General features: G+C 44.5%; 1 protein-coding gene across 3 annotated transcripts in view; it reads left to right on the forward strand.

Annotated features, from left to right (window-relative positions):
- The window catches only part of MCU (mitochondrial calcium uniporter), an 81,254-nt gene that overhangs the window by 52,303 nt on the left and 5,290 nt on the right, over positions 1 to 23,661 (forward strand). For all 3 annotated transcript variants that reach the window (XM_064429862.1, XM_064429863.1, XM_064429864.1), the window contains exons 2-5: positions 16,249 to 16,318; positions 20,204 to 20,374; positions 21,163 to 21,267; positions 23,429 to 23,589. In XM_064429862.1, coding sequence (XP_064285932.1) covers positions 16,249 to 16,318; positions 20,204 to 20,374; positions 21,163 to 21,267; positions 23,429 to 23,589 — 507 coding nt within the window. The remainder of the gene's footprint in view (positions 1 to 16,248; positions 16,319 to 20,203; positions 20,375 to 21,162; positions 21,268 to 23,428; positions 23,590 to 23,661) is intronic.

Genomic DNA, 23,661 nt, shown 5'->3' on the forward strand with positions numbered 1-23,661 from the left:
AAGAAACTTCAGAGGAAAGAAACACTGTTTTCAGGTGTGTTTCTGGACTGCAGAAAGCCTGTGATTGTGGCTATAAATTAATCACTGCTGTGTAATCTGGACCTACCTTTCATCCTCACTCCAGCAGAGCACGAGAACTTGGTGCTTCAGAGGTGGGGTGGGGAGGGAATGTGTTGCTGGAGCAGCTGCTGAACAGGGGTAGTTGGCAAAGTCAGCAGCTGTGGCTGCTGCTGCAGGAGGCTTTGGAGTCCCAGGCTTGCAAAATGGTTCCTCCATGCAAATTCGTGTGTGTTGGACAGGAGGCTTTCCTAGAAGGAGAAAGCAGCTGTTTGAATGTGGCAGTTTATGACTCACTGATGCCCTAACAATCAATTTAGGCACACTGAGTTGTTAAGTGATGTCTTAGTGTTTGCTTAGGTACTTCAGTTGGGATCCTTGAAGGAATCACAAGGTGGGAAACACTCCCTTCATAGAACTTAGCCGGCTGTCGTGTGGTTTTTGAAAAGCTCCTTGTTCTGTCTAACTTTGTGTTCATTTGAAGTAGTTTGCTCTAAATGGACGTGAGTGAGGCACAGGAGCCTCTCTCAGGCAGCAGCAGGTGACTGAACCCGCTGTGTTTTCTCCTGGAACAGTAAACTTGTAAAGCAGCATTTCCAGCTTGGAGCTGATGGGCTCCACTGCCCTTTGCCAGAATGTGCCACAGGCAGTGTCAGAGCCCCGGGTTGTAGAAATGGAGCAGGACGGGTCTGCACAGTTGGTGCTCAGCTACAGAAGATTGTCTGCTTGGCTGCTGCAGCTCCTGTGCTGCTCAGGTTGTGAGTGGTGGTTCCAGGATCAAGCTGGCCCATTGTCCTTCTCAGGTGACCTTGGATGAGTGATGCCAGGCAGGTTGGACTGCAGGTACAGCTGCTTGTCTTGCCCCTGTTGTTCATGATAAAGTGGAAATGGTGGCCCAAGCAGTGCTTTCACAGCTGTAGCCTGTTAATCTAAGGACTGGCAGGGGTTGTTTCTCTGGAGTCTCTCCCCATCCTCCCCACTGAGCGTGTCTCTGTCACATGGAAATGTGCCACATGTCAGCTAATCATTTGCCTAATAGTGTGGTTAAGCACCAGTGCAATCAAACCAGTGACAGAGTTAAAATTATCTCCTAATTAGACTGAGAATCAAAAAAAAAAAATCCTGCTTGTGGGAAGAGGAGGGAAGCAGGGAAAGAGCTTGCATTGAAATGCAGTTCTAGGAAGGTTTGGGGTACCCAGAGAAGTTTGTGTCATGCCGCTGAGGTGAGCCTGACCCTTGCGTGAGCTACCTCTAGCCAGATCAGAATGAGCATTTTTAAGCCTCTTGCTGGGCTGTAAATAGTGTGGGGAAAGCTTATTGAAATCTATTTGGTACTGTGCAGGCTTTATTTCTATTTCTCTTTGTAAATTCCATTTATGCAAGGTCCACAAGTCCTGATTTTTCTTGCCCAGCCACCACCTCCTACACCTAAGATGTGTCAGAGGTGTCGGTGGTTCTGTGCAGGGCTGGTAAAGGGGAGAAGGGGGTGGTTTTACAGCCCCTTTCTGTAACCCCCTGTGCCCAGGAGGGTACAAGGTGACCCTCTACAAAACTGTAGAGGTTTGTGGCTTGGTAGCCTCGAGGCTACCCTAAGTGACACCCTTAATGGAGATCAGCAAGGGAGCAGCACCACAGCGTGAGATGGAGTTGGCTTTGCATGCCCATGGTGTTCAGCCAGCAGGGACAATGGTGTTCCTATTTGCTGCTGGGATTTCTGCAGGGTGTTGGGGGTTTTAAACATCAGAGAAGCTGCCTCTCTGTCCAGGAAAATGATTCCAACACTAGGGTAACACACAGGAGTGACTTTTACAAGATGCTTTGCTAGAAGTTGCTTTTTTTTTGGAGAAACCAGGTATTTAATCTTCCTTAGGCAGGACTTTGTGTCTGGAAGATGCAGAATTCCAAAAAAGGAGTTTGATATTAATTAATAATAAATGTGCATGAGAAAGTTCCCTCTGCCAGACGTCATCCCCTGAGCTGCCACACGCTCTCCTACAAACTTGCCAACGCATTTCTCACCAGCCTGCAAAACCAAAGGAGTGGTGGTTGCTCAGTGGCCTGGGAGATGATGCTTCTGAATTTTTCAGTGTTCTGGAGGGTGGAGGTTTTGGTAAGCCTGAGAGTCATGGTGTCAAATTCATGACACTTAATGTTTTACTGGATTTAAATCCATGTTCCCTACCTACAAAAGGTGAGAACAGCAGTTATTGCTGATCAGACTTATTTACTATGTCTGTTAGTCTGTCACACTGGCTGCTGTGTTGTTAAACATACTGTATATATTAATAACAAATAAGAGCTAAGAAATAAAACGGGTCTCGCAAATGTTTCCAAGCCGAGGACCGCACAGACTCTGTTCTAGACTGTGAAACTGTTAATGTCTCTCTTTGTTACTGTTAAAAAGTTGAAATACTGTGTTTTTGAGGTATTTGGTGGCCCAGCCCCTCGCTGCACATAGGGGCTTGTGGCAGCTTGGTGATGACCTTGTTCAGAAAGGCTGGGACAGGCCAAAGCTTCCCACTGCCCCTCTTTCCAAATACAGCATAACTTCATAAATACCTTGTTAGCATTTGCCTGCTGAGAACCTCTCAGGAAAAAAACTCAGATGAACTTAAATTATTTCTGTTCCTCTTGCCTGCAGGCATATTGGAATGAATCTTTCTGGGTTCCTAATGTGGAAAAGAAATTTATCCCCAGAGGAGAAGGGTGTGCCAGTCACCCACTGTTCAAGTGTGATTCCCAGGCTGTATTCAAACTCTTGCAGTTGTAACTTGGCCTGAATTATTTTCTCAAGTTTATAGTGATATCCTTGAATTACAGGAACACAGTGTAGAGATGAGACTTTGGCCTTTTCAAGCTTTGAAAACACTCAAGTACCCTGTGCATGCTGTGTGAAAGGGTAAGATAAAATTTCGGGAGGGGGTTGTTTGCTGTACAGCCTCCACATTGGAGATGGCACAGGGTCATTGGGAATGTCACTGCAGAAATGGTGCTTGTCTGTAGGCAGTCCATGTGGGATGTGCTCTGCCTGAGTGGATTTGCTGGGTTCTTGCACTCCTGAGCAAATCTGATTGCAGCTGGTGCAGTGTCCTGCGGCGTTGTGGCAAGGCTGTGACCTGTGTTCCTCCTGTTTCCCTGCTCTGTGCTCATCTAGCTGCTGCTTTCCCAGCTGAGCCGTGTGCATGTTTTTAGTTTCCATTGTGACTGTTGCCCCTCAGAAATGAGTTATCTTTGATATTTAGTCTGAACTTGATCTAAGTGTTCCTGGTTTGCGTGTCTGCAGCAGTGGTCTGCTTTCCCACTGAGGATTTTTTTTGCCTCCAGAGCTCTTTATGGATTCTCCTAGTATTTGTCTGGACAGCCACTTACACTCCTCCCAGCCAGCTATTTTAGTGCTTCTCTTAATGCTTTCTCAAGGGCTAATGTGTTTTCAGTGCTGTGCTGGGAAAGCACGCAAGGTTTCGGCTCTCGGAGGCGGTTCCAGAGTCCATCAGGCCTCCTGCTCCCCAAAAGGATAAGCTCTTTGCTTGGAAATGCCTGGGCCTCATACCTAAACTCATCACCTTGTTGCTTTCTGTCTCATTTGAGCAATAAGCTTCATCTGTACTAAAAAAACCCAAACCAAACAAAAACAACCAAAAAACCCTGTGAAGGAGGGACCTGCTTTTGATGTCTCACATGAGTGTTTGGATGTGCAGGCTTTCAGCAGAGCCCCTTGGAAGGAATTGTGACCAGCAGCTGTGGCAGCTGGTTGTGGTTCACTTACAAATTGTTTGGATCCAGCTCACCCATCAGCAAAGCAGTGCAAACAGGGAGGGATGAAAGAAAGATTGTAATGGAGGCCCAGCTCTGAATCACTCTTCCTTTATGTCTGGACTTTCCGAGTTGTTGATGCTTATTTTGAGGATGTTTAAAACTGCACCTATCAGACTGAACCCAGCAGATTTCATAGGCTTAGAAAAGCAGGCAGAGTCCTACCAGCATGTCAGCCTGGGGAAATGTGCTCTCCCTAATTTTTGGTCACCCAAAACAGCCAAAATAATTTTACAAACAAAGGAGAGAGAGAGCGGCTTTGGTATGGGCAGATAGTACAGGACAAGAGGGAATGGGTTCAAACTGCCAGAAGGCAGGGTTAGATAGGATGTTGGGAAGAAATTCTTCCCTGCAGGGTGGGGAAGGCCCTAGCACAAGTAGATCAGAAAATTTGTGGTTGCCCCTGGATCCCTGGAAGTGTCCAAGCCCAGTCTGGATGGAGCTTGGAGGAACCTGGTCTATGGAAGGTGTTCCTGCCCATGGCAGGGAGTTGGAATAAGATGGGTTTTAAATTTCCTCCCAACTCAAGCTAGTCTGGGATTTTGTGATTCTCTCTGGCCTCTTAAAGCTATCTCCATAGAGGAGCAGAAACCTGGGATTCACAGCTGAAAGAGCTTTAAGTCATAATTAGCATTGGATCAAAGGAAAAGTCCTGCTTCCCAGGGCTATTCAGTACAGTGAGAAAGCATTAAAAATGTTCTTGGAAAGGAAGTATGGAGAGTATCTGATTCTGTGTGAGCTGAGCCAGCCTCCTCTCCTGGATGGAAAGCATATGCTTTGAAATATGTTTTGAGGTCCATACCTTGATGCCTGTCCCTTCGTGGCTTCTCCACAGAGGTTTTTTTGCTCTGTTTTGTGTGTATATTTAATTTTCCAGAGAAGAATGGTTCAATTTTCATTAACTAACTGAGACTGTCAATGAAAATACAAACTGTAAAGGTGTCTCTGACAGCTTGTATAACTCAGAGCCAAATTGTAAATTGCCTTCTTCTAGACCACTGAACACCTATCACAGTATATTAAACCCAGTTTAATTGATTTGGAAAAGCTTTAAGGAAGTGATCAAGCCAAAGATCTCCTGTTACTTTCCATTCCAAATCCCTCTCTCCCAGGATAATCTCTTTTCCCAAGACTGTTCATTTTTAAATGGCCTTACTGGCTAGAAAAAATAAAATTTTCCTAGTAATTTTGTTTCTAGTGGTTCATTTCCAAGGCTTCTCAATCTGTCTTAAAATGAGTTAATGCTCAGCCTTCATATAGGAAAGAAGTGTGAACTGCAAACCCTTTGCAACATGTATATATATCTGATGTATGGTTTGCAGCTTATGATTGGGCAAGTAGCTCAAATCAGCTTTTTGGGATAGGCTGTTGAAAATGGATTTGTTTGGTGTTGGATCCTCCTTGTGTTTTATTCTTTGGATGAAGCTGCAACACCTTCTATGGGGAAAAAAACTGTAGGTAGAGGTGTAAACACAGGATATTATATGTTCTGTGCTTTTAAAACAAAATAAAAATACTTGAATTGAAACAATTTGAAACATTTCCATTAAAATCCTACTAAAACAAGCCTTGCAATCTAGGGGATAGAAAATTTATAGAAAGCAGTATTTCGAAACAAAGAGATGGAATGGAATGTTTGGGTAATCCTGGTTTATCACACATCCTGGCAGTGGTTAACTTGATAAGTTAAGGGAAGTCATAGGTCTGTTTTTCTTTAAGATTCTTTAGTGATTTTAACTTGGATGCCTGGACTTAATCATTATATAAACTAAAGGTGGGTTTGGGCATAGTGTGTGCCCATAAACCCCATTTTGGCTGGTGTTGCCAAGACGGAGGAGGGAGGTTTGGGAGGGGACAGAGTGGATCGGTGCTGAAGGTGGCCTGGCCACGGGCACTGCAGTGGCACCTACAGGGGGGCAGCAGTTCTTCCCAAGGGTATCCAGCCTCTGGTCCCCACAGGCTCAGCCTGCAGGAGTGATGGATGTCACTGAGCTTTGAGGGTGGCACTGGCTCTTAGATCAGTTTACAGCTTCCCTCAAACTTTATCTGTGCGTGCCTCCGTCGTGCTTCCATGCATTTGAGCCTAATTACATTCAGCTTGTAGCACAGCAATGCCATGCAGGAGATGCTCAGATGAATAGCTCTGAGCTATTAGGAGATGCTGCTGCAGTCATTCCCTTTATCAATGGTCAATTAAATAAAAACCTTTTGATCTCTGGGCCTCCTGCTTATGAGCAATGATGAAGCAGTGAGTGAGTGTTCCAGTCAGCCCCACCTGCTGCCAAGGCTGGGGTCTGGGGAGGAATCCCACAGGTGATAAAAGCTTCTCCTCCTCCAGAGGAGCCAGGAGCAAGTTTGTGTTTCTGAAACCATGCAGGATATCCTGTGGGTGCTGCTTGTGCTGTACAGAGGGGGTCAACACCACTTTCCTATGGGTAGGGAGATGGAGCACCTCTGCTGTGAGGAATGGCTGGGAGAATTGGGGTTGTTCAGGAATTGGGGCAAGAGGAGCTTTGGGGTAACCTAATTGTGGCATTCCAGTATGTGAAGGGGCCCTACAAGAAGAGAGACTATTTACAGGGGGGGATGGCTTTAAACTGCCAGACGGCAGAATTAGTTGTGATGTTGGGAAGAAATTCATCCCTGTGAGGGTGGGGAGGCCCTGGCACAGGGTGCCCAGAGAAGCTGTGGCTGCCTCTGGATCCCTGGAAGTGCCCAAGGCCAGGTTGGACAGGGCTTGGAGCAATCTGGTCTACTGGAAGAAGTCTCTGCCCATGCGAAGAGAGGCTGGAGCAAGATGATCTTTAAGGTCCCTTCCCACCCAAACCATTCCAGGATTCTATGACTCTGACCTCCTCCTCTCCCAAATAGACCAGGTGAGATGAGCAGGGAAAAGCTGAACTGGGAAACCTTGGGAACTGAATTTAACACACTAGTTAAGGATCAGGTTGACAATTAACGTGTTTGTGTTCTTCCTGCACGTTATTGGTGTGTCAATAGAGATCTGCCTCTGCAGAGCACTGCCTTTCACTCCTGCTTTAACTTCTGCCAAGTTGCCTCTCCAGGCACGTACCTATGGCACACAGGAGGTGAGCATTGCACCATCTCCTCTCTCAGGGCACAGGAGGAGGGCAATCCTGCAAAATAAGTAAAAGTACATCGTTAACCAAAGGACATTAAACATTAACATATAGGTTTATTAAGTTTGTATGTAAGTATCCTTGATCTGTGGTCTGGTAGCACAATGAAGTGTTCTTTAATGGCTTTAAAACATCCATATATATTTTTATTGGATTTTTTTTTTCGTTTCCTTGTGTTGCTCTAGTCTTGCCAGGGAGCATAAGGGATTTAGAAGCCGGAGTTGCACAGTAACCGTCCTTATAGCAAGTAGCATATCCAGGTGGAGAATGTCAGGCATCCACCCTTAATTCTGGAAGAGGATTCTTCCAGGGCTTCATGAGAGGTGTGTGGGACTAGCAAAAGGATTGATTTTTACTGTACTAATCTCACCTGGTGGTAAACTGCTGCAAACTGATTGTAGAAAGCAGGGAAGAATGCCAAGTTGAACATCCTACACTTTGGTATTTCTTCCAGAATAAACCTGGCCAGTGTGAATTGGCTGCAGGTATTTGTAGCCAAACTTAGTTTTTGCTTGGGTCTGAACTTGTGAGAATCAGAGTATCTACAAAGCTTGTCTGCCACTTTTGGGCAGCACTCTTAAACTTCCCTGCTAAGTGCCTCATAAAGGATTCAGTCCTAAAGTGAGTTTGGCCTCTAGGCTCACCCTGTAAGGCTCATAATCCAAGAGAAGGAACCACTTTTTGTGGACTGCCTGGATGTGCCTTTGTGTGTCTGAGAGTACTTACCTTTCTGTTCCACCACTTTTTGGACCAAACCCAGGTGTAAAGTTAGCCAGGGAGATGAGATTGTTTTGTGTTGTGCTTTCCTGCAGGGAGCTGATGATGTAGGACTCCCCCAGCAGTGGGATGTGCTGTGGCTTGCAGGATGTTGCACCTCTCCGTATTTCAGAGTGTGCAGATCCTCCCAAGCTGTGCATGAGCTCTCTCTGACTCTGAGCCTGCACGAGCCTGCTGTGCCTTTTCACCAGCGAGGTTCCCTCGTTTCTGAGTTTATTTCCCTGGAAAATCAGTGCGAGTTGGCTGCTCCCCAGCACGCACCGAGGCAGAAGGAATTCCCCTGCACTTGTGGGAATCTCGCTCCATAACTCTGCTCGTTGTTTCATTCTTGGTGCTGGGGGTGCAGGGATGTCAGTGAGGTGCTGTTTCCTCCTCACTGGGAAGCTCTTTTGGCACTGGGTGTTGAGAGGCAAGAGCTCTTGTTTGAAACTGGTTCTAGCAGAGGCTAAAGGAGTCGCCTGATGGGGTTGGTAAGTGCTAGAGGGAGAAAATCAAACAAGAAACCAAACAACAAAACAACAGCTGAGCTGCCCTGGGGAAATTGCTGAGGGGAATCCATCTGATGCCTTCTCTCTTAGTTATGCAGTTTGCAGCTGTGGGTGGCTGAGAGAGACAAAATCCCTGAAATTAGTGAGCTCAGAATTCACTGAATTCTTCAAACTTCTTTTAAACACTGGTTGACAGCCCCCTTAATTTTGAGAAGAGAGTTATAAACCTTTTCAGTGAGATTCAAGTGATGAATCTGGAAATTAGGGAAATAAATTTAGCTCTCAGGTTTCAAGGCTGACAGAGGTTTAAATGCATCCTAGTGTTTTATTTGAGTTCTGTGTTTCAAGCCTTCAGGATTCAAAGGAATTAAAATTCTCAGGGTTTTTTTTTTTCCCCAGTAACCATGAGGATTGTATTAAAGAAGTGGAATCCAAATCATCCTGCTTCAGTAAAGCAAAAATATTTTCATGGTGAAGCTGTGATCTGACATCACAAACTGTCAGGGAGAAGTTCCAGCCCTGTTTTGTGTTGTCTGCCAGTGGTAGGAAGTTCTGTGTGAAGGCTGGGTGAAAGAGGGAGTGTGAGGGTCTGGTGTACCCTGCCTATCATCTGCCTTAAGTTAGGAATTGGATATTTCTCTGTAAGTTGTTGTCACTTGCAATAAAATTAAGAATATAGACTGAGAGAAGGTTTTGGTTTGGGGTTTTGATTTGGTTTTTAGTTAAGGATGAAGTGATGTGGATGGTGGCAGGGGAAGCGGCTGTTAAAAGCAATAGATTCTGCCTTACGAATGTGCTTAAGATGTCAGCTCAACTTTTTTCCCTTTTATTACCTGCTCTTCCTTCTCCTGTCTCCTAGAGGCTCAATCAAACCCATCAAATGCAGTGATGTTCCTGCTCCACAACAGTTTCTGCTGCAACTCCTCGTTTCAGTATCTCCAGAGCAGCAGTGATGCCTGGGAGAAAAGCACAAAGAAGGATGAGGAACAGTTACTTCATCCCTGCTTTTTCCCTTTCCTGCAGAGAATTAATCTCTTTCCTCCTACCCCCTCCTCTTCCTGGACACTGTGGATTACCTGCTTCTTTTTAGGCAGATGGGCAAAGGAAGCAGGATGAGAAAAAATATTTATAGCTCACCTCCTGTTTATATTCCCTTCCTAGCAGATGTGATAGAGCTTTGTACTAATGCTGGGAGAGGAGAAAATTCAGGCAGGAACAAGAACTGAGGCAAATGAAGATCATTTGCTAATGCGTAGGTCATACAAAGTGCTTCCAAATGTAAGGAATAACACTTCCCACATCTTGCTGGCATTGCCTTTTTTTGTGTCCGTCTACAGCCTGATTTTAAAACACAGAAGAAAAAATCCACAAAGAATAGCACTGCAGTTCAGACGGGTTCTTGTTTGCTTGACCTTCATCCTCATGAAACGCTGCCCTGCGGAGGCAGTGGGTGCAAAATGTTCTTTTTGGTGCAAAATCTGACCTCTTGAGTGGGATGGAGTAAGGGCTTGCTGTCAAAGAGAGAGAGGAATCAGTTCAAGCCAGTGGGATTTAATCAGACAAGTGTTGTTTGGGTCCTGGGAAACGAGCTGCTTGGTTTAAAAAGGCAGCAGCTTGGACTTAGAGAAAATTGTGCTCAGAAGTGTGTGGCTTGTTGCTGTCCCTGCGAGGGCACAGCTCTGGGGCACAGGATTGTTCTCTCCAGCCAGATCCCTGGGGGTTTGCATGGAGGCAGTGTGAGCTGTACCCTTTTGGGAACAGGAGGTGTTTTATCCCATTCCAAACTCCCAAACAGCAGCCCAGGGTACGCCTGCTGGGAAATACTACAGCTGTATTGGCTGTGTGAGTGTATCCAGAGACCTCAGCTGGAGAGGGTCTTCCATTATCAGGGTTGAAAGCCCCTGATAAAGTTTTGCTCAATTTCAAAGGAAGATTGAGATTATTTTTTTTTTCTATTTTTTTCTCTCAAAGAGAGATCGCGGAAGTGCGCAGTGGTGTCCAGGCACCTCAGAAATAAAGGAAGGGGGTGAGAGATGCAGGCAGACATCTCCAGTGGCAGACAGCCTGTTTTGATCCCTTTGGAGGTGTCTGAGGAAGGCAGGGAGGGCGCTGAGGAGGAATTAGCAGGAATTAGCTGAAGCTGGCACTGGCAGCAGGTGGGTCCCTCACGAGGCGCCGCCATCTTCCCCTGGTGACCCCGCTGCCCTCAGAGCCCCTCCGTGAGGGGCTGCTGTGAGCTGGCAAGGTCCTGTGAGTGCTCGGAGCCCCACACTGGCTCCTCTGTGAGGGGTTTCATTGGCAGACTGGTTTGATAGTCACTGGGTGGGGTGCCTGGGGCTGGGAGGGGTTTCTGTGGGGGCTGTGTGGGGTGTCACGGGGCTGAGGGGGATTTCTGATATCTGTGGGGTGTCACAGGACTGAGGGGTCTCTGTGGGGGCTGTGTGGGGTGTCATGGAGCTGAGAGGTCTCTGGTTTTGTGGGGTGCCACAGGGCTGAGAGGGATCTCTGATATCTGTGGGGTGTTGTGGGGCTGAGGGGGATTTCTGGTGCTGAGGGGTCTCTGAAGGCTGTGTGGGGTGTCATGGGGCTGAGGGAGATCTCTGATGTCTGTGGGGTATCATGGGGCTGAGGGGTCTCTGTGAGGGCTGTGTGGGGTGTCATGGGGCTGTGAGATCTCTGTGATGTTTTTATGGGGTGTCACGGGCCTGAGGGGGTTCTCTGATATCTGTGGGGTGTCATGGAGTTGAGGGGTCTCTGAAGGCTGTGTGGGGTGTCACGGGGCTGAGAGGTCTCTGATGTCTGTGGGGTGTCATGGGGCTGAGGGGTGTCTGTTATCTGGGGTGTCACAGGGTTGAGGGGTCTCTGATATCTGTGGGGTGTCACGGGGCTCAGGGGGGTCTCTGATGTCTGTGGGCTGTCTCAGGAGGCTGAGAGGTGTCTGGGGTTGAGGAGTCTCTGATCTCTGTGGGGTGTTTGGGGCTGAGGAGTCTCTCTGTGGGGTACGCAGGGGATGAGGGATCTCAGGGTGCTGTGTCTAAGCGGTTTCTGGGCAGAGTTGGATCCTGGATAAAGGGTTGGGTTAGGGGCAAAGTGTTAATTTCAGGCTGTTTCTTGATATTAGCTGCTTTAATTGGCAGTAAATCAACTTTCCCTTAGCCCAGTCTGTTAAGCCAGTGAGGAGTGGTGACTGATCTCCCTGCCTTCATCCTTTTATCCTGCATCCTGCTGTCCTGTTCCCGAGGAGCAAGGGAGCAGCTGGCTGGGCAGCTGGCCCCGGTCAATCCCTCACAGCTCAAAGTGCTTCAGTCCAGTCAGAGCTTGTGTGCTGGTGCAAAACCACTGGCTGTGTTGGGAAGTCACACATCAAATCCCTCACACAGCAGGGTTCTGGTCAGGGCATGGTTTTGCCCTGAGTCTCCTTTACTTTGCAAACAGCTGGTGTGCAGGGAAAGGAAAAGGGGAGGATAGAAGGGAACTCTGATAATTTAGGATCAGGGTACTGTGTTGATTTTTTTATTTTCTTTTTTGTTTTGGTTGGGATTGAAAGCATTTGAGATGGTATTTTTTGTTTAGACTTAGATATTTATTATTTTTTATTTATATTATAGTCTCACAAGTTGTGAGTTCTACAGTATTTCACTAACAAGTTACAAAAAATGGCTTCATATCTATCTCTAGAAGGTCTTTTAAGGAAAAACTATCGAATTAAGAAATGACACTTAAATTATTGTTACTTTTAACATAACTAATCACTCGTGTCTTGTTAATGTAGACTTTTCTGCCTAATTACAAAATACTACTCAAACTCATGAAGAAGAAGGTGAAGAAAGACTAGTTACTGCTTTAAAACTTTTATCTAAGCTTTAAATATATTACTATATTTTAAAACCTTAAACTCTTAAGTTTTCTACTGAGTGATATTGCACACTTGTATTCAAACTACACACTCATAATCTTAGTTCTGTTATTCAGTTTTGGAATGGCTTCAGGTCAAATGCTGTGTTCTCCTGGGGGTCAGTGTTTGTGAGCACAGAGAGCCTGAAATTCTCAGCATCCAGGGTTCCAACATCCTGTTTAAGAGAGACTAAAATATGACAGATTGAGTACAGGAGCAGAAACGAGGTAAAGACAGATAAATGGAGCCCTTCAGCATGTTTGAGGTGGGTGGCTTGGCTGCTGGGGCTGCCTGGGGAAGCTCACAGCAATTTTTGTCACTGAGATTCCAGCCTGGAGGTTTCAGGATAATCACTTCTAGAGCCAGGAAAAGACATTCAGTGTTTCATGCAGCAGAAGTTGGGATAGAGAGGAAAATATCTGTTTCTTGTTGGAAAAGGTGAGCTGCTTTGCATCAGACTTAAGGCAGCCCCATATAAAGGAGTCCCCTCTTAATTTGTAAAATAGATGTTGCCAGAAGCACTTGCAAACGTGTCTCTTAAATGCTTTACTTGTAGTAAGAAATTTCTATGCAGAGAATGCTCTGTTTTTCACAAAAGCTCTGCAGTTCTTGCTGCACTGGTGCTCCAGGTAGTGAGTTAGCAGCATGTTCTACTTGGGTTCTAGACTAAGATGTGTTCACCTTTTTTTAATGCTTGGGGTGTTTTTTTCTTTTTCCTGGTCAACCTCTTTTCTGATTTTAATTAGGGTTTGGAGACTCAATCTCCTAAGTTGTTAGTATTCCATCATTGATAATTACATACCTAGAGAACAGGAGCTGCTCCCTCTTTTTCCATCAGAGAGCACTCACTGGGAGCCAAATGGCTGATTTTTTTCAGCAAGGCTTTGATTAACTTTGTCATCCAGTCAGTATTGAGAAAGCTACATTAGGACCTATAGAGATGCTGTTATTTTTGCCTTTGGGTTGTCTCATGTGGACCTGGAGGAAGGATTAGTTTTAGGTAGAGGTCTGGGACTATTTTCCTCTTGCTCCTTTAATCATTTTGGGAGCAGCAGCTGCTGCATAACCCTGAGCCTCTTAGCATGCATCTTACTGCAGATAAGGCAGGAAATGAAGGATCTGATGGATGTGGAATGTGAATTCCTGCATGTGTTCCTGTGAGACCCAGAAAGTTACCCTAGTGCTTAAAGCTTTTTGTTTTTGTGGTCTGACTTTGGTGCTTTTCACACTCCCAAGTACTGCTTATCTCGGGAGGGGTGGACAAGCCTGTATCAACTAAAATTTGGGTGCAGTTATTGCACACTTGGCTGCTGAAGGGGGGTGAGCTGTTGGCTGTTTACCTGAGGAGCAGATCTGGTCAGTAAAAAGCTTGAAATGAGTTCTTCTCTGTGCCCTGCACTGCTCTGATCCCCAGCTTCAGCCTTCTGACACCTTTCTGTATGAAGCTGTTGAGCTGCAGGCATCGGATAACGCAGTCAAACATTTCTCTCCATCTCAATTTTAAAACAACAGTCTCCCTTCAGAATAAAAATGATGGATGACTCCGTAAGCTCTTGCTAACCTTGGATGACATATCATGACATCTTGGTCTCTGCTCAGTTTTGAGCTCATTTGTTCCTTTTTCCCCCTTCCTGCCCAGTAGAGGCTGTTTTTGTTGATGAGGAATTGTAGCAGCAGCACAGTTCAGAGCTAGGAGTGACAGATACAAGTGCTCTAACAGATCTCTCCTGTAAAATGTATTGGCAGCACACTGCTGGGGAGGGGAGTGTTAAGGGAACAGAGGGGTTCAGCCCATATTGGGATGCAAGAATTGAGCAAGGGGTTAAGTCTGGGGGCACCTCAGCTTTTTGATGAGTCACCTAACATGCCCTGGTTTTTTTCAACCTGTTTTGCCTTTTCCTGTTTCTTCTATGAGGGCAGGAGGCTTCTGGAGTGAGCTTGTATCTGTCAGACACTCGTAGCCTTAAGGTAAAGTCTTTGCATGTGCTACCTGATAGCATCTTCCAGCTACATGGTTATTGTGCAGTAGGATAATGCTGGGTTTAGCAGGGTTTAGGATGTTGTGAGAACTGCGTTTTTGGGCTGCTGTCCACATCTGGTAGAAAAGCAGTCTTTCTGGGCAATGTTTGAAAAATGAGTGAATTATGTTGTCTAGAGGGGAAGAGTGAAGCAGTAAAAACCTCATAATCAGTGCTGGCTGTGCTGTGGGAGCATATAAAACTGGTCTGTAAACAGTCTTTGGGTAGTGCTCTCTGATTGAGGAGGCTTTGTGTCTCACTGAGTGAATTCTGCCCACTTGTTTTTGTATCTGATACTATTTTTGGAAGGATTGAAATTCCCCTCCTTAGGTAAAAATTGGTTCTGAAAATCGATTTGCATGTGGTACCACATCTGATCCTTGAAGCTTCTGACTTTGTTGCCTTGGCATTACTATTATATTATTCACAGAGCTGGATTTGTACAGGATGTGGGGTCATAGCTGTGTTTTTCGCAGATAGTTTTGAGTCCAAAACTTGTTTTTTTTTTTCCTGTGGGAGAGGTAGTCCTGGTTGCTCAACATTAGCACATGCTGTCAGGGAGTTAAGAAGACTTGGTTATTTCACTTGCAAAAAAGCAAATTTGCCCTTTAGTTCCCAACATGCAGGTGTTTTTTACAACATTACTCTTGTTGAAACATTCAGCTTCCCACTTGAGTTACAGCTGTTTGGTGCCCACTTATTTTCCTGTCTGATTTGACCCTGGGAAGCTGAAAATGCTGCTGAGAGGAGGCAAATTGAAAATGACTGATTTTTGTTGTCAAACTTGATAGAAATGAAATATAAATACAGCACATGTCACAGTGAGTTTCTAGAGCTGTCAGTGCAGTGACCATCAGGGCCAAAGGTCCTGCTTTCAAGAAAGATTAGTGGAAACTATCCTTGGTTTGGATATCAGACTTCAGAGGACAGGGGAAGTAGCAATTAAAGCCATTCAAAGTAGATTATCAAAGGCAACCTCATGAAACACAAAGGTCTGGACAATTTGGCAGAGAAGTAATCAGCAACCTGGGTTTTGTTTGCAAACTTCATTAGAAGTTTACTTAAACAAGTCCTCCCTGTAAGATACCTTTGTGAAAATGTAGGTTTGGCAGCTGTGTTTTAGCATTCAGCAAAGAAAAAAGTATCCCAGACCATAGGAATGTCCAAATTGGACAGCAGCTGTTGAAAAATCTGAGGCCAGCCACTGAAATGTGAACCACCAGAGACAGGTGAGAGCTGGTGTGTTACTCCTTACTGTGGTGTACAGTTGGGCTGGTTTGTGCCAGAGTTGTAATTTCAGTGTTGGGGAAGGATTAGTATATAAGCAGTGTAATATAATCTGAAAAATAGACTCTAAATCAGTCTGGTTGTAGATTTTCATGGGCAAATGAGTCTCTTGCCAAGTTTGCAGAACATGCAAACCCATTCATATGCTTTCTTCCTGTTGGGCTGTTGTTTCTTATTTTTATAGCTCAGTATTACAATTATTGCTTTTTATGTTGGAACAATTTGTTCTTCTATGCACAGGCATGTTTACTGCTTCGTATCTCAGAGTTTGGCTTCCCTCTGTAAGGACACGAGAAAAGTAATGTTGGCATGGAAAACAACCAAAGAGAATGAACCTGTTAATCCACAACTCTGTAAACATCCCTCCTGGTTATGCAAAAAACTTCCTTCTTTAACCTTTAAAGACTTGTGCTTAGATATAATTTCTACTCTGTGTCTGTGTAGTAAGCTAAATGGATTTCTTAAAACTGATCGACTGTGTGGCTTTAAAAATCCATGTCACATTAAGAAAAACAAAGCACAGCTGTTCTGTTACAGACCTCAGCTACCTGTGTGGGGTGAGGTGTGTCGAGGTGAACTTGGCTGCGGGGGGAATCCCTGTGGGGTGACAGATGGGAAGGGAAGAGGCTGTTCCTGACAGGTGCTCCGGCTTTGTGGCTGCCCCGGACGGGAGGAAGTGCCTGGCGCGGGCATTGGGGAGGGGGCACAGGAGATGGCACAGGGCCGGATCCTGCCAGACTCTGAACATTTGTCCTTTTTCCCGTGTTTTCCAGGTGCATCAGCGGCTGTCTCCTTGGCAGAGTGTGAGAGTGGTGTATTGCAGTACCGTAGTGCCCTCTGATGGTGAGTACACACCAGCTCCCGCCTCACTTGGACTTCCACAACTCGGGTTTCATTCCCTGCCCCCTTTTCTGGTGGAGGCTTCTCTGGCTGGGCACCAATCCAGTTTGGAGCTAAGGAAGCGACAGAGAGAACAACGTCAGAAAGAATTAAGGCAATGGGCAACTTTTCTATGAACTGTCCTTACAAAACTGGACAGGCATTATAAAGAAAGACGGAATTGCGTGCAACTGTCTGAGTCCTTTTGCCAGACTTCTTTCTGATGTGGCTGTGAGGTCTGTATGACTCCTGCCCTTCAGGGTGCTGTCCTTCCTGGAAGGAGGTGCCAGAGGCTGGAGCCAGGCTCTGTTCAGTGGTGCCAAGCACTTGGACACGAGGCAAAGGGCAGAAACTGTTGCACAGGAAATTCTACCTGGACATGAGGAAGATCTTCTCCTCCTGTGCACTGGAACAGATAGCCCAGAGAGGCTGTGGAGTCTCCCTCACTGAGGATGCTCCAGAGCCATCTGGACACAGTCCTGTGCCATGTGCTCTGGGATGTCCCTGCTTGAGCAGGGAGAGTGGCACCAGAAGACTCACTGTGGTCCCTTCAGCCTGACCCTACCTGCCCCCTTAAGTCCATTTATGTAACAAAAGTGCAGTTTAGCTACGTGCCAGAATGGTCAAAAGCATTGTTTACTGCAGTGAGTAAGTTTTGAAGCCAAAGCAATGTTATTCCTTTATTTAAATTCTAGGACAGTTCAAACATGAAGCTTTTTGATAAGGTTGTCAGAGCACAAAGCAAAAGGATGCACTGGTGGAACTTTAAAAATCTCCGTGTGCCGCAGTGCAAAGAGGAAAGGAGCAGCTTTCAGCTGCTTAACATCTGCATGCTGTGCACAGGGAGTGGAGCACTTGTGCTGACAGACGTGGGCATTGAGTGGATCCTCTCCTTGTTAAGGCTTGTTAATAAGGTCTGAAAGCTAATAATTGAAGGGTTCCTGCCTCCCCTGCCAGGATAACAAGTGTGCAAAGACAAAGAGAACATGACTGACTGCTCTGCAGAGCTTGCATGAACACCTGGCAGCTTCAACAGGTAGAAGTGTAGAGGATGTGTAAGATTGAGAAGATGTCTGCCTGTGCTGATTTGATTTTACCTTTCCTCATGTTGTGCTTGAATAATTCTCTCATTATTCTCTCTACTTTACCAGTAGCCAAGGTTCAACACTGACTTCTTTGGCAACACTTTTTTTCTTTTACTGTACTTCGTTTTGACCTTGTTTGTTGCTCAAGTTGATATTAGGCGAAAATGGAAATCTTAAAAAAAAACCAAAACACCCATGACCTCCTGCTGGTGCACATATGATTGAGTCAAAACTTTGTAGTACTTGGATGGAACTCATGCCTCAAAGCAACCCCACACTTAATATAGCATGTAAAGCTTTTCAAATCCCCCCCAGTCTCATTTAGCACCATTCCTGGCCAGGCTGTAGGTGACTGTAAATGTAAGTGCAGCACACTTGTATAAAATTAATTTCTTTTACTTGTCCCATGCCTTTAAATCCTGGCTTAAAATTTAACTAGGGGAAGATTAGCTGAAACCTTAGCTCTGTAATTAGAGAGGTGCCAAATGCTTCGTCCACTTAGGAACTTGTGAAGTAGATGCAGAAGACACACAGGGCTGTGGGAGAGAAGAGTACATCCGTATCACAGGGGCTTGTTAATAACTTTTACTGGAGCTGCCTGCTGCTGTCTGTTAGGTTTCTGTTCTTGTGTCCTTCAGATTTCCTTCTTTTCTTTGCCTCTTCCCTCTTCAATGCAGTAAAAGTCTGACCAGCATTGCTTGTGTGGGAGGTGGTGAGAGGATTAACCTGCAATCACAGACTTTCCCCTCCAGTGAATTAAGCTAGGAAATTACTTTTACAATGTTTTTGCAGGGAAAATACAAAGCAGCTGTATTTACAGGCTTATGCACCCTATCTTTTGAAGGGAAATAATTTGGTCTTTAATACTTCACCTAAGCTGGAAATCCTGGTGAAAGGCTTTGTTTGTGCTCCTAATGCTGATGACTCCTAAAATGCAGCAGGACTGTTCCTGGTAGGCACTTCCTCCAGAGCTGGCAGTGCTGGAGCTCTGGTTGTGGTGTGGTACCAGTGGGGATCCATGGAAAAAGTGTAAATGCAAACATTGTTCTCTCTACTTGTCTGCAAAAATCTGCCTCACTGCCTGTGTGATCCAGGTAGCATTTTAAATTTAATGAAAACCTGGTAGCTGGTGTCATAACAGCTGCTGCTAAGGAGCTCTAAATTCTGTCTGGCAGTCCAAATAAGTTAGCACTTTGCTTTATTTCTTTCCAGTAAACCTCTGATTGTTGTCTCTGAGTTCTGTGCTTCAGAACACTAAAGCTCCTAAAATCATGTCAGATGTCTGAGTCTTGAGAAGAGGCATTGATAGGTTTTCAAATACTGGGGCCTCCTAGGATGCTTTAGTTGTTTTAGGTATCCATACTTGGTTGCTTCCATCTAGTCTTCAAGGACTTGAAGGCAGCAATCCTTTGCAAGAGGAGAAAAAGCTTTTTTATGCTTGATTAATTTCATGAAGGTGTATGATAGTTAAGAATGAGAAGAATTCTTCTGGCTTTGTACAAGTGCACTTGGTAAATCCTTTCTCAATATCTACGATCCCCCATTTTTGGAAAGGTGTGTTGCCCCAGGATTTGTCCCCATAGTTCCCTTTGCTAATTAAAATAACATTATTTGCCTTTATTTCTATTTCTGTTGACTTTTTGACTGGCTGGTTTTGGTGTTAGCTGCTTAAAATGACTTGGCATGTCAGTGCATGAGTTCAGTGAGTTTAAGGAGACAGGAGTTGATCAGAGCTACAACAGGTTGGGATACTGAGGCAGATGAATTGTGGGTGGGTGTGACTGCACCATCCTTGAGACACAGCAAATGCTCTGAGCAATAAAAAGCCCTGTGTGGTTTTTACCTAACAAAGATACCTATAAAAGCAAATAGTTTTGAGGTGTGCTGTTACATCTCAGCAACTACATCACTTGAGGACAGTTATGACTGTGATTCAATAAAGGGCTTAGGGAATATGAACTTTTAACTTCTCTTTTCTATATGGATCTCACGAAGTACACGGAGCAGGTTGTGGCAGTAAAGCAATAACTAGCTTACAGCTCATACAGGTCACTACCATTGATTTTAGAATTACAGAAATCCTCAAGAACGCCCTCAGAAAAGCTTTTGGCAGCACCAAAGAAATGGGAAAATCTTGTTTTATCTACACCTAAGTAGTAATGCCTGTCTGGAAAAGTACAAAGCATATTGATCCCATGAATTTTAGATTAAATGACCTTGAAGCCTAAACTCAGAGTGCTGTTCTCCTACAGCCTCATGCTCCTGACTGCTTTCTGACATGTTTTGCCTCAGGACAAGGAGGAAGAAACCAGAACTAAATAAGAATATAAACATTTGAAGTGGGTCCTTCCTTGATGTCTCCTAATAGACACAATCTGCCTTTGTCTCCTGAGCTATAAATCCTGATATAAATAGCAGTGTTTGTCTTCCATAGTCCAAAATGCTTCCATTCTCGAAACCTAACCAAAACATACTGTGCTGTCATGTTATGGCTTTTAGCTATCATGTTGCCTTTAGAACAAAGGTGACTCTAGAGTCAGTAACTTTTAAAGTAAGTGACTTTACAAAGTACAGACAAATACTGCCAAGTTACTGGAGTGAGAATCTCTGCTTTACCTCAGGTTTTTTTTGGCCTTATCTCTTGAGAAAACTGAAAGTTTAATCTGTTAGATTCAGATTATAATCAGGTTTGCCTCTTCTCCATGGAAGTAGAGAAGATCTGTGACCCTCTAAGGATGATCTCGTGTCTTTGTTGTGTCTGCAGAAGTGACGGTGGTTTACCAGAACGGCTTGCCTGTGATTTCTGTCAGTCTTCCATCGCGGCGCGAGCGCTGCCAGTTCACCCTGAAACCCATCTCAGACTCTGTCGGGGTGTTCTTGCAACAGCTGCGAGCAGAGGACAGAGGCATTGATCGGGTTGCAATCTACTCAGCAGGTACTCTTGTTTACAAACTGATTGATTTACTTGCTTGCCAGCTGTCTGCATCCGGCCTTTGCTTTTGAAGTAGAAGTTCGCTGTGGTGTGAGTTCTCCGACCTTCCTGAAAGAGCCAAAGGTAGAAATGCTATTCCTAGAGTTAGAGTATTGTGTAGTCAGTGCTGCCAAGGAAATCAGTCCTAATGGAGATGTTTTCTGGTGAGTTCCCTACTATTTAGTAGGAAAGATGCAAGCTGTGCAACCTACACAGAGGTTCAAATTGACTTATAAGGAATTGGGTGTGGAAGGTGGTACATGGGAAACAGTATCGTGCTTTAGCAGTGAGAACTCAGTCATGTTTCACCTTTCATTGTCCCGGCAAAAGTATCATCCTTTACAAAGAATATTTATGTTATTATTGTAAATAGCTAAGAATTTAAAGTTATTTTGTAAACTCAAATTCCGTTTTGGCTTTAAGGGATTCTGCTCTTTGATTTTTGGTCATATAGCAAAGCACATCAAGAGATCCAGTTCATCTGAAGACTTTGCTATTTTTATTAAAGATTGTTACTTTCTTTGTATTTTTGTACACTACTCTCATACTTTGGATGTACTATTCTTTTCATAGTCCAATACTGTAAATTAAGAGATCCACCTTCTGGTTTTCTGTAAATAATATTTACATTATTCTATTTACAAAGAATAGAAACCAAACAGCTGGTTTGGGATGGTGTTACAACTTAGCCACAGCATGTTTTAAGTTCTTTGTTCCTCCTGCTTAATGCATCATCTGTGTTTTCCTTACAGATGGCACACGTGTGGCCTCCTCCACAGGCATAGACCTGCTTCTGCTGGATGACTTCAAACTGATCATTAACGATGTCTCCTACCACGTCAGACCACCAAAGAGAGGTAAAGCAGCCTGCTTCTGCTCAGCACTGGGAGTAATCTCAGTATCCAGTTCCCTGCTTCACTGCAACATGCTTTATTAACTTGTTCAGGAGCATGATGTGTTGTTTCTAATGTGAAACCTCGTGGTTTCTAATCCTGCCCTTGGAACCCAATTTAGACATTTCCAAGTAGTCAGAATAATCACTAATGAAAAGCAGATATTTCATTCTGTTCAAAGCCAGTGCCCCCAGCCCTCAAGAGGAATAAACAAAGAAATAGAATTCCTTTTAATTTCTAAGTTTTTCAAATTTTTTTTAATAATTACTGGAAAGTAATTTAATTTAATTCATTCTGAAGGAATACAAGACAAGATGGGAATTAGATTGGAACTTAGATTGTCTGGTTTGGAAGAATAAATTGTTGCTTCCCCTGACAGCTAACATTGTTTCCATTTAAGTGTGATACTTTGAATATTGCAGATAAATCTCAAAACCCCGTTAGCTACCAAACAGTGAAATAAAGGAGACTGTGCCCTTAAAAGAATCAGGTAGGAGGGAAAGGGAAAGCAACCTATTCTGAGTCAATAAGAAAATCCATTTCAATAATATTCTTTGAACGTGTGTTTTCAAGATGTGAAAACCTGCAAAGAAGCTTTTGAGACATTTCAGCATTACTGGGGGAGGCAGGAATTCAGTGTTTTTATCTGCCCTCTTTCTTCTGGGCAGCTTCATAGCCTTCATAAACCACCAGGTTCTTGCTTGCCTGTAGTTACCTCTGAGGATTTAAACACAAGGGACAGCTTGGGAAATGCTGTTTCTGTTTGTCTCCTGGCTCACAGATGTGGGAGATTTTATTGTTCTGTTATTCTGCAATTGGGAGTGGAGTGTACTGGGTGAGATGGTCTTTCTCCCCTAAATGTGGGGTAGACTGACCTCTACTAGAGATAATTTTTTTTCCCCATCTCATTAAAAGCACCTTAACAGAAGGCTGTCTGCTAAGACTGGATATCTAAACCACTGAGTATCACACACACAAAGAAGTTCCTCTGCTGTCACCCACTGTGTACTGATAGGTGAGCTCTGGGATCACCAAGGTTACAGGAAATTGTCTCCTAGGATGCACTTGCCAAGGAGATTTCTATAGTTTGTGCTAAAATGAATGTGCCTCCAAATAGGCACTGAGATTAGTTCTGTCAAACTTTTCAGCTCTTGCTTTTTCAGTTTTACAAGATCACCTTGTGTATTTGAGAATGGAAATGCCAGAATACTGTAATTTTAAATAAGTGCTTCTTGATGTTCGCCTCAGTAGGAGCACATGAAATTATGTGCTTTGTGTGTCTTGGCACAGGCAGCTGAGTCACTTTTTTCCCTTGAGCTGCTGGTGTTAAAACTTAAGCTGTCCATAGCTTTTTGAGTTGTTAAAATCATATTGTGATACCTTTAGGTACAAGTCCAAGGATGCTACAAAAGTTAATTTTTTATTTGGTTAATGTCAAAATATTTTGCTTTCATTTCAAACTTCTTTTTTTTCCATGTGGACTGTAAAACAATACAAGTAGTCACAACTCCTTTACAAACTGGTGTCCTCTAGGAATCCTTTTCGAGTTGCAATGCAAGGATAAAGGTGTTTTTGAGTTGTGGCCCTGTTCTTGTTTCTAGATACCGTGTGGGAGAGCTTCACTCCTTTGCAGGCAGCACAGCACGGGGTGTTACCCACAGTGCACAGGGAAACAATTCTTGGCACTGGCACTCCAAGAGCTGCTGCTGAGGCTGTTGTGGGGTCCCTAACCCACAGTGTTCAGTTGCCACCACCAGTAACTCTGCTTGCTGGTGGTCTGTATTCTGAATTCTGCCCATGTCTTGACAGCTGGTGTGATGGATCGTGGCTAGTTTAGTTCGTTTGTCTTGTATATAAATATGAATCAGAAGCAGCTGTTAACATCTGGCCAGCTTTATAGGACACCTCTCTTTTCATTCTTAGCAAATTTTAGGAATATCCAGCAGTAAGGCCTGGTTTTCTTTCAAGGGAATCCCATTGTCTCAGAATGCTGGAGCTCTTCCAAAGGCCTCCTTGTTGAGAAGATAGTTTTGTTCGTTTCCGGTGCAGACTTATAGTGGTTCCCCAAGGGCCCATGAGAAGCCCTGTGGGCACAGTGGATAAAGCAGCCTCTGTTTTTCCCTAGAGCTCTTAAGCCATGAAAATGCCACGACGCTGAATGATGTGAAGACGTTGGTTCAGCAGTTGTACACAGCCTTGAGCATCGAGGAGCACCAGCTGAACAAGGAGAAGGAGCTGATAGGGAGACTAGAGCAATTGAAGGAGCAACTAGCACCTCTAGAAAAAGTAAGGAGTCTCTCAGTGTGTTGTATTTATCTTCCAAATGCAGCTTGGATGTGTTTCCAGGTTTTAATTGGG

The sequence above is a fragment of the Passer domesticus genome, chromosome 8 (genome assembly GCF_036417665.1).
Source record: "Passer domesticus isolate bPasDom1 chromosome 8, bPasDom1.hap1, whole genome shotgun sequence".
Lineage (NCBI taxonomy): Eukaryota > Metazoa > Chordata > Aves > Passeriformes > Passeridae > Passer > Passer domesticus.